The sequence below is a fragment of the Rhynchophorus ferrugineus genome, unplaced genomic scaffold (assembly GCF_030347505.1).
Source record: "Rhynchophorus ferrugineus isolate W39M unplaced genomic scaffold, kcgeb_rfMv2 rfM3, whole genome shotgun sequence".
Taxonomy (NCBI): domain Eukaryota; kingdom Metazoa; phylum Arthropoda; class Insecta; order Coleoptera; family Curculionidae; genus Rhynchophorus; species Rhynchophorus ferrugineus.
In genome coordinates this window covers 22,446,530-22,460,906 of record NW_027472582.1, presented here as the reverse complement: position 1 = coordinate 22,460,906, position 14,377 = coordinate 22,446,530, and the positions used below count along the sequence as shown (strand labels likewise).

At 31.8% G+C, this 14,377-nt stretch overlaps 1 protein-coding gene across 3 annotated transcripts in view; it reads right to left on the bottom strand.

Annotated features, from left to right (window-relative positions):
• Positions 1 to 12,761, bottom strand: part of LOC143192787 (anoctamin-4) — a 34,700-nt gene extending 21,939 nt beyond the window's left edge. Inside the window, exons 1-2 of one of the 3 annotated variants that reach the window (XM_076398458.1) lie at positions 12,386 to 12,761; positions 3,978 to 4,237 (exon numbers count right to left, since the gene is read on the bottom strand). In XM_076398458.1, the coding sequence (XP_076254573.1) occupies positions 3,978 to 4,237; positions 12,386 to 12,497 (372 nt within the window). In that variant the 5' untranslated portion in view covers positions 12,498 to 12,761. The remainder of the gene's footprint in view (positions 1 to 3,977; positions 4,238 to 12,385) is intronic. The other 2 variants (XM_076398456.1, XM_076398457.1) reach the window with 2 other exon arrangements.
• Between the last annotated feature and the right edge of the window lie 1,616 nt (positions 12,762 to 14,377).

Here is a 14,377-nt window from a genome sequence, read left to right as displayed (position 1 = left end):
TTGATATACATAACCTTATTTCCAGGATATCGCCTGTAATTAACGTAAAGTTATTCGAATAGCTAAACATTGATTATTGTATTCGAGTGTATTAAAAACTAATATTATTCCCTTCCTCCTTTATCCAACAAAATCATTATTATTCAAAAATAAAATAGTATCAGTGCATGCGTATTTTCCTATAACATATAAAAATGAAAATTATCAATGAAAAGTTTGATACATGACGTGGACTTGAATGCTTATGTTGTGAATTATTTATTGGAAGTCTATTTTTGTATCGAAAATATGGGTTAAATGGTTGTTAGGTCTATTTCTAGTAGAGCAGTATAATTGTACGAAACACTTATATCTTGCTGACTGTAATTAAAATATACGAGGTACGTTTGGAATTAAAAAGGAATTTTTGGAAATAGTGTATTTTGTTGGTGCCGGTTTATTGATGGGTAGCCTGCATTGAAACATATTGATTCCATACAGATTTCTTATAACAGTATATTCATTATATGACCAAAACTATGCGTCATAATAATGTTGATAGAAACATAATAATGTTTTTGTTAAATATATAATAAAATATATGTTCCACATTGAGATCGGTTTTAGTTTTGGATAATTCTGTTCATGCTTTGTTTCAGACCAATTGAAAAATTCAAGTCCACCTATGATTAACTGATTGTCATTTATTCTTATTCGGAAAATTACATTGGCCGATTTTTATATCAAGATATCTTTATGATAGACGCATAAAGTTTTTTATGAAAACTATACTGTGCTTTATGTTAACATACTCTATTAAATGATCTAAAAAAACTCTTTTGATACTGTGAATCTTCTGCGAAGCTTCCTAGTCCAAAAAATCTTTATAAAAGAAAATTATTGCCGAGTCCTATCAAGCACTTTTAGTTGTAGAAGACTATAAAGTGTTATTGGACGGAAATACACTACAAATAACTATCAGACCGCTTAGTAGTTGATGAATCAACTGTTTTTAAATATTTAAATGCGTTGGTAAAGATTCAAAAGGAATGGTAAAAGGAATGGAAGGTAAAGAAAAAATTGTTACTACACGATTTGCAAAGTGTACTGTATTTAGTGTATTAGGGGTTGCTAAAACCGAATGCAACTGGTACTGCAGATGTTTAACGACGTTAAATTGCTAAGTTATAGCAAGAACAATGGAAAATATATTTGTTAATACACATTGTACCAATTTTTTTAATAGATACATTTTCAAGGTGAAAACGTTATTATAATACGTGTAACTATATAATGCAAAGGAGATTCATGAGGGAGATGGGGCGACAGCTTCTCTTCTTATAAATCTTATATGAATATTTCCATCATCATCGTGCGTTTTTTTTTAACTATAGAATATTGCGAAGTTGAAGTAATCTGTTTGGTTAGAAGTATTTTTAAGAAATAATTCAAGATCTATTTAATGTGATAAATGATGGGAATTAATTGAAACATGACGCAATGGCTCAATAGTTGAATAATTCATCATTTGAGCATCTGCTCTACAGTGCAGATATATCGATAAACTAAGAAATAGTCCTTGCAACATTTGTGGACGATACAGCAATCTAAGGATATATCTCTGGCGGATGCCCGATAGAATCAGCGAAATAACGTGAATGGATGCTGATGGCAGGTTAAATTGGAAACATTACATTAAACAAAAAGCATAAAAGATTGGACTCAAAATCATAGAAGTGTACTGGTTAGTTGGAAGATACTTTCGATTTGGCCTAAAATCAAAGGAATTGGTTTATCAGTCTCTTATTAAGCCTATTTGGACTTATGAGCTTCAAATATGGGGTTGCACTAAAACATCAAATAAACTTGTAATCGAACAGCGCCAAAACAAAATTCTTAGATTTATTATTCTATGTTTTAAGATTTCGCCTTAAAACATAAAATAAGGTTACTAAATCGTAGCAACGCATAAGTGTTTAATCGTAGCTTAAGTATTCTAATTTAAGTAGTATAATTTAATTTTAATCCCACTCATACTGTGCTTGTATTTTGACACAAATAAAAAAAATACCAATAATTTACTTTTATAATTTAATATTGAACTAAGCATGAAAAAGCTCTTCACAATATTGGTAGAACGTATTTAGATATTTAAAACTTGCAATGATATGTAGTACAGTATACCATATCTGAAATAACAGCTCAATTAATAAGTTTTGCATAATTTTGAGAAAAAGTCAAAGTTAAAAATATTTTTTCTGGACGGAATATACATATGTTAGCATTGCACTTGCTATATCTAGACAAGCAACAATCTGCGAAAAAGATATGTGGAATGTAGCGATACATATGCACAGAGGGCTATTTCTTAGTGATGTTAATATCTTTATAATTAATAAAAGAAACATATTTTGCTTTTTTTGTAGAACAACTCGGGAAGATATGTCTCGAGAAGTTCAACTAATAAAAAACAAAAATGGCCGTATTATTAAACATTTTTGTTTAAAAATATATCATATATTTGTCCTTTTAGACTAATTTCGTCAATAAATTATAAGTAGGCTAAAATCGATAATAATAAATTAAGAAGTTTTATCGATGTTTTGTGAACAATCTAGAATTTTCTATAAATAAACTTTTTAAAAGGCTCTATTGAGGATAATGAAAAGGCTAATAGCACGCATGTTTGTGAATGAATAGACCAATGTTAGGAATCCTAAAAAAATAGTTAAAAGCTATTTTTATTCAGAATATTTGTATTGTATTAATAATGGATTATTACATTTACTTTTATGGCGCGCCACATGGTTTTTATTCTATTTTGATATGATTTCATAAAATGATATACAGAAAGAATTTGTTGTTATTTGGATGATATGAAGAATCAGTTCTTTGTGTGGTGCCATTTATTGGATTATTACTATTAATTAATATATAGTATCAGGCATTATTTAGTTTATTAATTTTTATCATTGTAGTATTCATATATTAATAGGGTTTGGAGAGATATTATATCTTACAATTCCATTTTGCGTCTTTGCGGGGTATTTCTTCTAGTGTTACTTATCTTATATTAGCCGACGCTTAGTAAACTGATATGAGACTGTGACATAGTTCATTTTGGATGGTGTCTTAGAGCCGTATAGAAGGATTGGAATGATAAGTGTTTTGAAATAATTTTGTATGTAAAATAATTTGTAATGTAAAATTTTGAAATATATCCTCTGTTCCAAATGCACTATTATAGAGAAACAAAAGTTACTGTAGCTTGGCCGATACAGCTTATTACTTCGTCATTATGTGGCACTTCTTTGAGAGTGACAATGACTGTAAGATTTGTTTGCATATGTATGTGTGTAATTGTTCAGAACATACATGAACATTTCGATACAAACTCTTTTGCACAAGATATAGCAAATGCAGTAGAGAGAATGCTGTGCTTGAAAACGCAGCAACGAAGGAAACAAGAACTAAATGTAAAAGGTAAATATGCTCTCCAATAAAAATATAATACATTACTTGGATATAAAATTGTTAAATAGGCGGATTAGGCTTAGAGGGGAGACCACTATATTAAAAGAACTTGATATAATAACTAAAATGAAGTAAATATAATAGAACAACCCTACACTGAAACTATTCTGGTTATATAATTAATAGTAATTTAAGTATTTCGATAATATATTAATTAGACATACTATAATGCCAAAATAAATCATATTTTTTAACATTATTTTTATTTTGCTTTTTATACTAAAAATCAAAGTTGATGCTACAATATTCCGACGTTGTGGCGTTATAAATTTTGATGACGTGATTTTGAAAAGACCATAGTAATTCAGTTATTCTGAGGAACTCTTCTCTGTTTTGGTTTTAACCAGTTCATAGTTCGTTAGAAATAATTTAATAAGTAAACATATTATATTCCAAATATCGTTTGTTAGTTGTAGTACATTAAATTATAAATAAATGCAAAGACAATTGGTTTTAGACCTTACCTTATCTTGTTGTAGTGAACCTCTCCTATACGAATTATTTTTTGGGCTTTCTTCAATATCTTTCAATCCTTGATCATAGCTTGGGCTTCGGTTTCGTCTAGAGATGTTAATTAGCGATTTGGATCTAGTTTTGCTCTTGTCAGTGTTCATCAAATCTTCGTTCGGATGTAGATGGGGCGTGGCACCTCTTTCGAGCGGTTTCGTGTCTAAAGGTAAGTTAACGCTTTTAACGCTATCGTTACTGGCTCGTCGTGATGATGCTGTAAGGAACGTATACGTGATTCAATAAGTCTTGTTATGTTTCTTTTTTTAATTTCGAAAATAATCGTCATATAGCTCGAAACATATTTATGTTAATTGATTTTTTGTAGAGTTGCAGAAATATATACAAATATATAACAGGACAAAGTTATAACAAAGAGGGTAGTCTGAATTGTGACATTTTTTTTATGTTGTAAAATAGAGATGATTTCTTGATATAATCAACAAATTCTTGAATTATAATATACAAAGCTGTAATTCAATAAAACAACCAATGAACATCGTTAATGACGTCAAATATATTGCCAATTGCAATTTATAGAAATATAAAATTCGTCTCAAACTCGGAGTGAATTTTTTCTTCCCATTTTCACCTAGTTAAAATGATTAAAATGAACGTTGTCTGATACGTCGGAACATGTAATCGAATTCGATTTTAAAGTTCGATTTGGATTGGTCCTAGTAGACCATATTGTCAAAATTATTTAGAAATTGTTGCCTGAGCATTAGTTATAATAATTAGGGTTTTTAAACTAGCAAACGTAAACCAAAATTCTGATGATCCTGAATCCAAGTTGATGCGGCAACATTGCGACGGGCTATATATTAGATGTGTATAGAATCGTAATTTATAGATCAGTATAGGCTTTATTGAATGTACCGGTTGTACCATACCAACCCAAGTCGACTTTTATAGGCTGATTCGGTTATATGTTCCAACGTATTAGACAGAATTCTATCTCTTTTTAATTAAGATAAAATGAGAAAGAAAAATCCGGTCGGAGTTTAATGTGAATTAAAATTTTTTACAAACTGTAATTGGTAGTTTGTCATCTATGACATGTTTTATTGGACGGGCTATAGATGGCGTTGCTATTACGTGAGGGCTCGAGGGCTATATTATAGTTAATGTGTAGTGATTTCCATACATTGTGGTTACCTATTTTGACTAAGTCAAAAGCTGGATGTATTATTATTTATATATATTATTATTTATTGATATATTATATTCTTGGATTGGAAATAGGGAGCTTGATCTACAATTCAAGAGGAATGTTTGAGAAATGATGAAGAAGTTGATCGATCTTAACTGCTGGAGATGGGGGTAAAGTTTATAAAAGTAACTATTCAAAATGGTCATAATAGCACTGAAACATCGCTTAGTACCGCCATATATTAGGAATCCATTATTATCATGTAGCATATATATTATTTTAAGAGTAACGTAATGTTATCCAATTTTATATTTATAAATTATTTTTATAATTTGTATATTTTATCCAATAAATATTTTCGTACATATTGTCAATTAAATCTATTAATCAAGATATACAAGGGTGGTTCAAATATGATGGAACCAAACGCTGTAGATGGCGCGCATGTATGTTTTGAAGAACGTGGCTTGAGTATGTATAGCTGGGCCCCTTTTGAATAGTATGGCATAGTTTTTGCCGGAGCGCACGTGTCGCGTTAAATAGACGGAAATTTTTCTGCGTTTGCAAAATCAGTTCGGTAGTGAGTGAATGAGTGGGGCTGCCGTGTTTAAATAGGCCAAAGCATTCAAAGATGGCCGCGAAACCCTGGAGAATAAGCCGCATGATCGTCCAGTAGCACACCAGACAACATTCGCCGCGTAGAACAACTCATTTTGGAGCGCGATGGGTTTCTAAGCTGTTGAATCTCGAGCAATAATTTACGTGGTTGAAAGTTTGTCGCCGCTTGCTAACGCGATACTAGGCGGAGGGGGACGGTTTTTTAACGCAAATCATCACTACAAACTAGACATGGGTATACTATTACACTCCCGAAAGCAAGATGTTGTCCAAAGAGTGGAGGAAGAAGGAGGAAGGGGCGCCAGTCAAAGCGAAGACAACTAGGCCCGCGGATAAGGTTCTGTGTAAGGTGTTCTGGTACTATGCTGGGCGGGGCGTGCTGTACGTCGATATCCTGCGCACCCAACGTATCGTTAATGCTGCATACTACTTTAACCTTCTGAAAACACACGTGAAACCCGCTTATCGTTTGAAACGGAGGAGTATTTCAGCATAAAGTGCGATTCTTCTCCAAAATAATGCGCGCCCTCATATCGCGCGTCTCACGCTCGGTACAATATCGGAATTAGGGTGGGAGGTACTGGAACACCCCCCTACAGTCTGGATTTATCACCCTGCGACTACTGAAAGAAGCCCTCGGAGGTCAAAGATTCAATACCGACGACGAGGTAGCAGAGATCGTGTGCACATGGCTGACCGAGTTGCCCAAGGAATTCCTCGATACCGGCATCAAAAAACTTCCGGAAAGATTGACAAAATGCATAATTAGTGAGGGGAAATACCTAGAAAACTGTAAATTTTTGTAAATTTTTTCAATAGTAAATAAATGGGTCAGAGTATTTGTCTCGATCATATTTGAACTACCCTCGTATTTTGTAGAAGCCTTAGGCATATTATTAGGTCCTTGAATGTATTCCGCAATTTTTTTTATTTTAAAAAGACTGTTTTCTTCCATAATTCTTGAATTTCACGGTTATAGAATTTTTTTGGTCCTGCAGACCGTTCTCTGTAATCGTCATCAACATCGTCACTTTGAAGTCATTTCAACCCGAACCTATAATTGGGATACAAAGGTAGAGTACCACCCTAAGTTTATACAAGTGTCTTTGAAAACTGTATGTTTTATATACTGAAATGTCAAAATCATTGAATTTAATAGTCAGGTGATAATTTTTTTACTGTTGTTTACGTTAATATTTAATTAAATAATACACTAATATTGTATTTTTTCCAATATATATCGCTGTAAGCCTATTTATAATAAAATATATAAACAGTTCTTATCATCATCATTAGCATTCGTTGTAAAGTGACAACTTCAACAGGTATATTTTTGATTTAAGCGTTACGTTCATTATTAGAGTATATTTGCATTTTTAAATCGATAGAGCTGCAAGCTGTCGTATTAAGAATATCAATATGCCTGAAATATTATTGTCATTATGTGTTTCATGACTTGTGTATTATGTTTAAAGTTTATATGTTTAGCTTCTCGCACTATTTAGAGTATATAGATATAAACAAATATAGATAGTATATAGATAATAAATAATAATGTGAATATTTAATTGACTTATTGGATATTGTTATGTTATACGTAATTTTAAATGTGTTTTAATATTTTTTCCACACAGAGAATAATATATAATATAGAGATAATATAGAGAATATAATACAGAGTATAAATATATTAGAAATATTTGTGAACATATTTATAGACTATTAAATAGAGCAGCTAATTCTCGTCATCAACATTTATGACGTTAGAGCGTCGCAATGTTGCCGCATTAACTTAGAATCTTGGTTTACAACTTTTGCCGGTTTATAACCTCTGATTATTATCATTAGTGTTTTGAAGAATATTGTAGACATTTTGTGGCAGTACCAATAGAAATCAATTTTACAGGCTAATTCGGTTAGATGTTCAGACGTATCAGGCTGCATTATGCCTCTTTTTAACTAGGGAACAATGAGGAGGAAAAATCTATATAAATCGGAATAAGTTTTGTTATGTTTCTTTTTTTAATTTCGAAAATAATCGTCATATAGCTCGAAACATATTTATGTTAATTGATTTTTTGTAGAGTTGCAGAAATATATACAAATATATAACAGGACAAAGTTGTAACAAAGAGGGTAGTCTGAATTGTGACATTTTTTTTATGTTGTAAAATAGAGATGATTTCTTGATATAATCAACAAATTCTTGAATTATAATATACAAAGCTGTAATTCAATAAAACAACCAATGAACATCGTTAATGACGTCAAATATATTGCCAATTGCAATTTATATAAAATTCGTCTCAAACTCGGAGTGAATTTTTTCTTCTCATTTTCACCTAGTTAAAATGATAGAATGTTGTCTGATACGTCGGAACATGTAACCGAATCCGATTTTAAAGTTCGATTTGGATTGGTCCTAGTAGACCATATTGTCAAAATTGTTTAGAAATTGTTGCCTGAGCATTAGTTATAATAATTAGGGTTTATAAACTAGCAAACGTAAACCAAAATTCTGATGATCCTGAATCCAAGTTGATGCGGCAACATTGCGACGGGCTATATATTAGATGTGTATAGAATCGTAATTTATAGATCAGTATAGGCTTTATTGAATGTACCGGTTGTATCATACCAACCCAAGTCGACTTTTATAGGCTGGAATTTAATAGTCAGGTGATAATTTTTTTACTGTTGTTTACGTTAATATTTAATTAAATAATACACTAATATTGTATTTTTTCCAATATATATCGCTGTAAGCCTATTTATAATAAAATATATAAACAGTTCTTATCATCATCATTAGCATTCGTTGTAAAGTGACAACTTCAACAGGTATATTTTTGATTTAAGCGTTACGTTCATTATTAGAGTATATTTGCATTTTTAAATCGATAGAGCTGCAAGCTGTCGTATTAAGAATATCAATATGCCTGAAATATTATTGTCATTATGTGTTTCATGACTTGTGTATTATGTTTAAAGTTTATATGTTTAGCTTCTCGCACTATTTAGAGTATATAGATATAAACAAATATAGATAGTATATAGATAATAAATAATAATGTGAATATTTAATTGACTTATTGGATATTGTTATGTTATACGTAATTTTAAATGTGTTTTAATATTTTTTCCACACAGAGAATAATATATAATATAGAGATAATATAGAGAATATAATACAGAGTATAAATATATTAGAAATATTTGTGAACATATTTATAGACTATTAAATAGAGCAGCTAATTCTCGTCATCAACATTTATGACGTTAGAGCGTCGCAATGTTGCCGCATTAACTTAGAATCTTGGTTTACAACTTTTGCCGGTTTATAACCTCTGATTATTATCATTAGTGTTTTGAAGAATATTGTAGACATTTTGTGGCAGTACCAATAGAAATCAATTTTACAGGCTAATTCGGTTAGATGTTCAGACGTATCAGGCTGCATTATGCCTCTTTTTAACTAGGGAACAATGAGGAGGAAAAATCTATATAAATCGGAATAAAAATAATTTCACATTTTTAAAAACTGCATTAGGTGGTAAATTGGATGTCATCTATGCCGTACATAGGCTGTTTTATTTGAAGGACTATATTTCATTATCGACGCATATATTTTAGGCATTGCAATTCTATTAAATTTTTTTTTTGTTCTGGCCTAAAAACCAGGCGGTGGAATGCATGACGCATACCTGGTCGCGGAGACTTACCCTCGAGTGACAAGTTGGACCGGGTTATGTGGGACTGCCTCTGGGCTTACCAATACACTAAACCGAAACCGCCTCACAGTTGACCCCTGTGGATCACTACTGCTACTGCATTAAATTTGGGGATATGGCACCCGCTGATCGGGCAGCCGTTATTGGGCACGAGGGCCCGGCGATTCTATTGATTCGCGAACCTGAGTTAACACACAACTGGGTACTGTTGTAGGGGGGCAAAAGTTATGACTGTAGCGACGGATGAGGTCGTTTCAGCCTGGAAAAGGGGGAGAGCTTAGTGGTGACGCGGTGCTAAGCTCCCAGCATATCGACCAGCTCGCGAACAAGCGCGTTTTCAGAAGAACTTGAGCTGAGTTGTTGTTTGTGGAATGATTGAGATATGAAGTGCTTGATTTCTGGAGTGTCAGTTTCCCTATGAATTTGATTATTTTTGACAAACCATGGATCGTTTAATATTCTCCTGAGGAGCTTATTTTGCAAAACTTGAAGCCGTTTGACCTGGTTGGGTGTAACAAACTTGAAGTAGACATTAGATCCGTAGAGGAGTACGGACCGAATTAACATCTTGTAAAATAAGCATTTGATGGAGATGGGAAGTCTGCTAGAAGGGCAGATCAGAGAAGATAGCAGGTTTGCTATCCCCGAACCTTTTTGGATTGCTTTCTGGATTTGGGAATGCCAACCGAACCGCCGGTCGAAGTGAAGACCTAGGTACGTGACGTTATCCAGCCATGGAATTATTGCGGTGTCGATCTTAAGTTGCGAGACGCGCAGTGCGTAACGCTTCTTGTGGAAAATGATGGCCTGGGTTTTCAGGGGGTTGATTTGCAACCTCCAGAATTTGAACCACTTGACCGCATGATCGAGCTGCTTCTGTAAACGTTCATGAATTGTGACTTCGAACCTGGCGGCCGTGAAGAAAGCAGTGTCGTCAGCGTAAAAGGTGACGTCAATATGCTCTTTTCTCGGCATATCTGAAATAAAGAGGTTAAATAAGGCTGGGGCCAGCGGGGAACCTTGAGATACGCCAGCATCGATTTGTTTACGATTGGAAAGTGATGGCCTGATCTTGACCTGGAAAGATCTGTCCGAGAGATAGGACTTGATGAGAGCGGTTAGGTCTTCTGGGAGGCCTATTAGAATACATGAATTCTATTAGAATACATCGACCAAAACCCCATTCTTCATTCTGAACGAGCAATTTTAACAATAAAGAACTTGAATAACTGCATCCACAAATATTTTGACAGCATTTTAATTTCGCATCAAATAAATGATGCTTTTAGATTATTCAGCCAGATCAGGCAACATCAATAAGAACAACTGATGGTTTTGTAAATACACTTTATCCAGCTGATTTTACCAAGTTCGGCATTCGCATATTCAATCTTTGTAGAGTGTTGCTAACAGAACTCTCATATTAATGCTGTACGTCTGAAGAAATATTAAACATATTTTAGCTTCATTCTTTGACTTGAATTTGCTTTATTCGATTACTATATTTACTACTCCATAGGTGCAGAGGACATAAAATTACTATTGTTTTTGCGAATTATCATTTATGTAGATATTTTTGAAACGTTGACTGAATATTTTTTTATCTAAACACATACGACGATACGTGTTTTTTAATGGTAAATAAACAACAACTGCAGATGTTTGCTTTTTTAAAATTTTTTATATATGTATTATTTATATATTTATTTATTATATAATTATTGCAACGCTAATTGTGAGTTTGAACATGATGTACGTATTATATGGCGATGAATGATTTTGTTATTCATAATATAACCAAGGGCATTAGCTTAATCAAACTCAAACTATAGGTTCATATCAAGATATTTCCCATAAATAAAGTGGTCATAAGAGAAACAAATGAAGCAAATAAGGAAATATACATGTATATATGTATAATGATAATGTATGTTTATACAATATCTAGAAACAAGGTGTGACTGAAGTGAGATTAATGTCAAAATTAGAATTTAATAATGTCAGAATCATACGCTTATATATTATGATAAATATTAAATAATATTAAGTTAATAATATCGTTTTTAAGCATTTCGTTAAGTAGGATCTTATTAATATGTTAAGTTCTATTGTTCATGTTAAGTCTATTTGCATAAATTAATAAGTGTTTTAACACAATGTACTACATATCAGTCAATTTTAACACAAATGTTTGAATACAGAAAGCTTTCTGGAATTTTAAAAATGTATTTGAATTCTATAGTATATCAAATAAATACTAAGGAATGTATTTTTAAAATAATTTGACAAAAATTCGGCTCAAATATAATGAAAACTTAATTATTCAACCAATTGTCTATTAGTCAATCACAATTAATTATCAAATAAAACATTCATACAAGTGTGAAAACCTGTAAAGCTAACTCTCATATTCACCAAACATTGTCCGTTCTGGCTCTAATTTGTTTCGGTTAATAACGCATAAGTTATCTACGTAACTCTTTAAGTCTTGTAATCAAATCTTAAGTAGGTCGAAGATTATATTTTGTCGATTTGTAATTATTTCATATCTTTTTCAGGAAGGTCACAGTAGTAGATATTTAGGACATTAATTGGTAATATTTCAATTGATATAACATTCTATTTTTAATACAATAACGGTTATTTTCAATAATTAATTTGCATAATTTAGATATTAAGTAAATGGTAGAATTATAATCACATTATTTTTATATGTAGTAAGACATTTATTGTTAATTTTTCTATTCCTGTGTTCTATGTATCATTAGCAATGTTTTTCAGAATGCAATTTTATGATGTAAATGTTATTTATTTCTATAGGTGCAGTTCTTAAATTTGCTTATCAGTTTTAAAATTAGCTTACCGTTTGAACGAGGATAAATTTCTGATTCAATAAACATTTGATTCAAATCTTTACCATTCAACTTGTTGCCGTCCATTTTAGCAGGCTGAACACTTTTAATTTTCAATGTCATGTAGAATTGACGGTGTATCTCATCAGTTTAAATCGTACAGCTTAGAATCAGTCAAATATCACAACCCTACAGATGATATGAATGAAACTAGTATTTAAATTTGATCGGTCTTCAGTAAGTGCGGCTAGTTTATTTGAATTTTAGTTCACACCAGAAAAATATAAACGGAACAAGATTATTCGAACAAAAAAAATTGTTATTTATTTTGGTTGTTGGTTTTCTAAAAAAAACGTGTCAACATGTTCGTCCAGAGGTGAAGGAACACTGTACGTCGTGTCTGTTGTAGTAATATATATGACGTCCCATTACTGTACTGGAAAATGAGAACCATAGAGCTATAAACTAAGGTATAGCTGCTGTTCATTTATGTTTTTATTCTAATAGATTCAGAATAAAGTATCGCAAGTTTTTAATGAGGAAATAACCTGAATTTATGTAACATCAATATTTTGCTGGATTAAGTTTTATTAAAAGCCTCAGTATGGGGGAAGTGTTTTTCCAATAATTTTATTTTTTGTTTAATATCACTAATGCTTCTTTTAATATTGGTTCTTATATAATCAGAAATCAGAAAATTTGATTTCATTGTGATCTGTGTTTTTCAGTCTGGTCTGATATAGCTTTATATGTAAGAGAGGAGATTGTCCTATTTAATTAGGACAATGTATCATACTCTCTAGATATGGTTCCTACTTTTTGACGACCTTAGAAATATATTATATAGCTTAACTATAGGTTACTAAAGTTTGTTTTTTTATTATATTTTAGTCTCCTTTTACCAACTAGGAAGTTTATCTGGACTAGATCTACAGTTTAACGTGGGTTCCGAACCACGGCCCTCGGCATTAAGCCTTCCGACTGGCGGACAGCCTGGTTACTGGCGTGACTGGAATATTTTCCTTGTCGGATTTTGTACTCTTGCCTAAGGTAATCACAAATAGTAAACAATCATAAAAATAAATTTACGACCATGCCCCAGCAGGATTCGAACTCGCGACTATCGCAAGAGTAGATGGACCGTCCTGTCGCCTTTTCCACTGCGCCACCAAGCCGGCTTATTAAAGTTTTGGTTAAAGTTAAACCTACTTATTTTTGTAGTTTTATATTAAAGATATTTTACACTGCGTTGAAAATAATTTACGTGTCATCAAGTTTATTAAAGCAGTTTGTTGATGTGTTCTGAAAATTTATTTTTTTCTAAATATTCTTTTAAAAAAATTATATAAAATTGCATGTCTTTTTATATACCACCGAAATTATTTTTTTACCAACCAAATACTAACATTTTCCTAGTCCCTATTTTTACCGTCGCTGAAAATACCCATCGGACAAAAGACAAATTTATAATTAATGAACTTCCATAGAAACGCCTCATATCAACAAATAGAAATCAATTTTACCCTATTTTCCATGGGGTTAGGATGAGCAGACATTTCTTTACGCGGTGATTAGAAAACCATCACTATTCATCATAGCACGCTGGATTTTTTATACAGTTTCTTTTTTAATTAAACGTACTTAATGGAAATAACAATATTAAAACATTATTAATATGTAATTGTATTAATAATTTTGTTTTATGACAATAGCTTACGTTTTATTAGTAATATGTCAATAAAATGATTTAAAAAATGATAAGCATATGTGATTTTTTAAGTGGAATATGTTGCGATATTACTCTACATTAATTTTATTTCAACCTGTTGATATGTCCTATAAAGCAAAATGTTTTACGTGAGGTTTACAGATTTACAGGGATAATATCTGTAAAGTAATTCTGAAATATGCGGTCATAGAATAGTCCTAAATATATGACTTTTTGCTAGTATAAGGCTATATAGTCATTAATCGAATTTGGCTACTAGCAGATGTTGGACAAT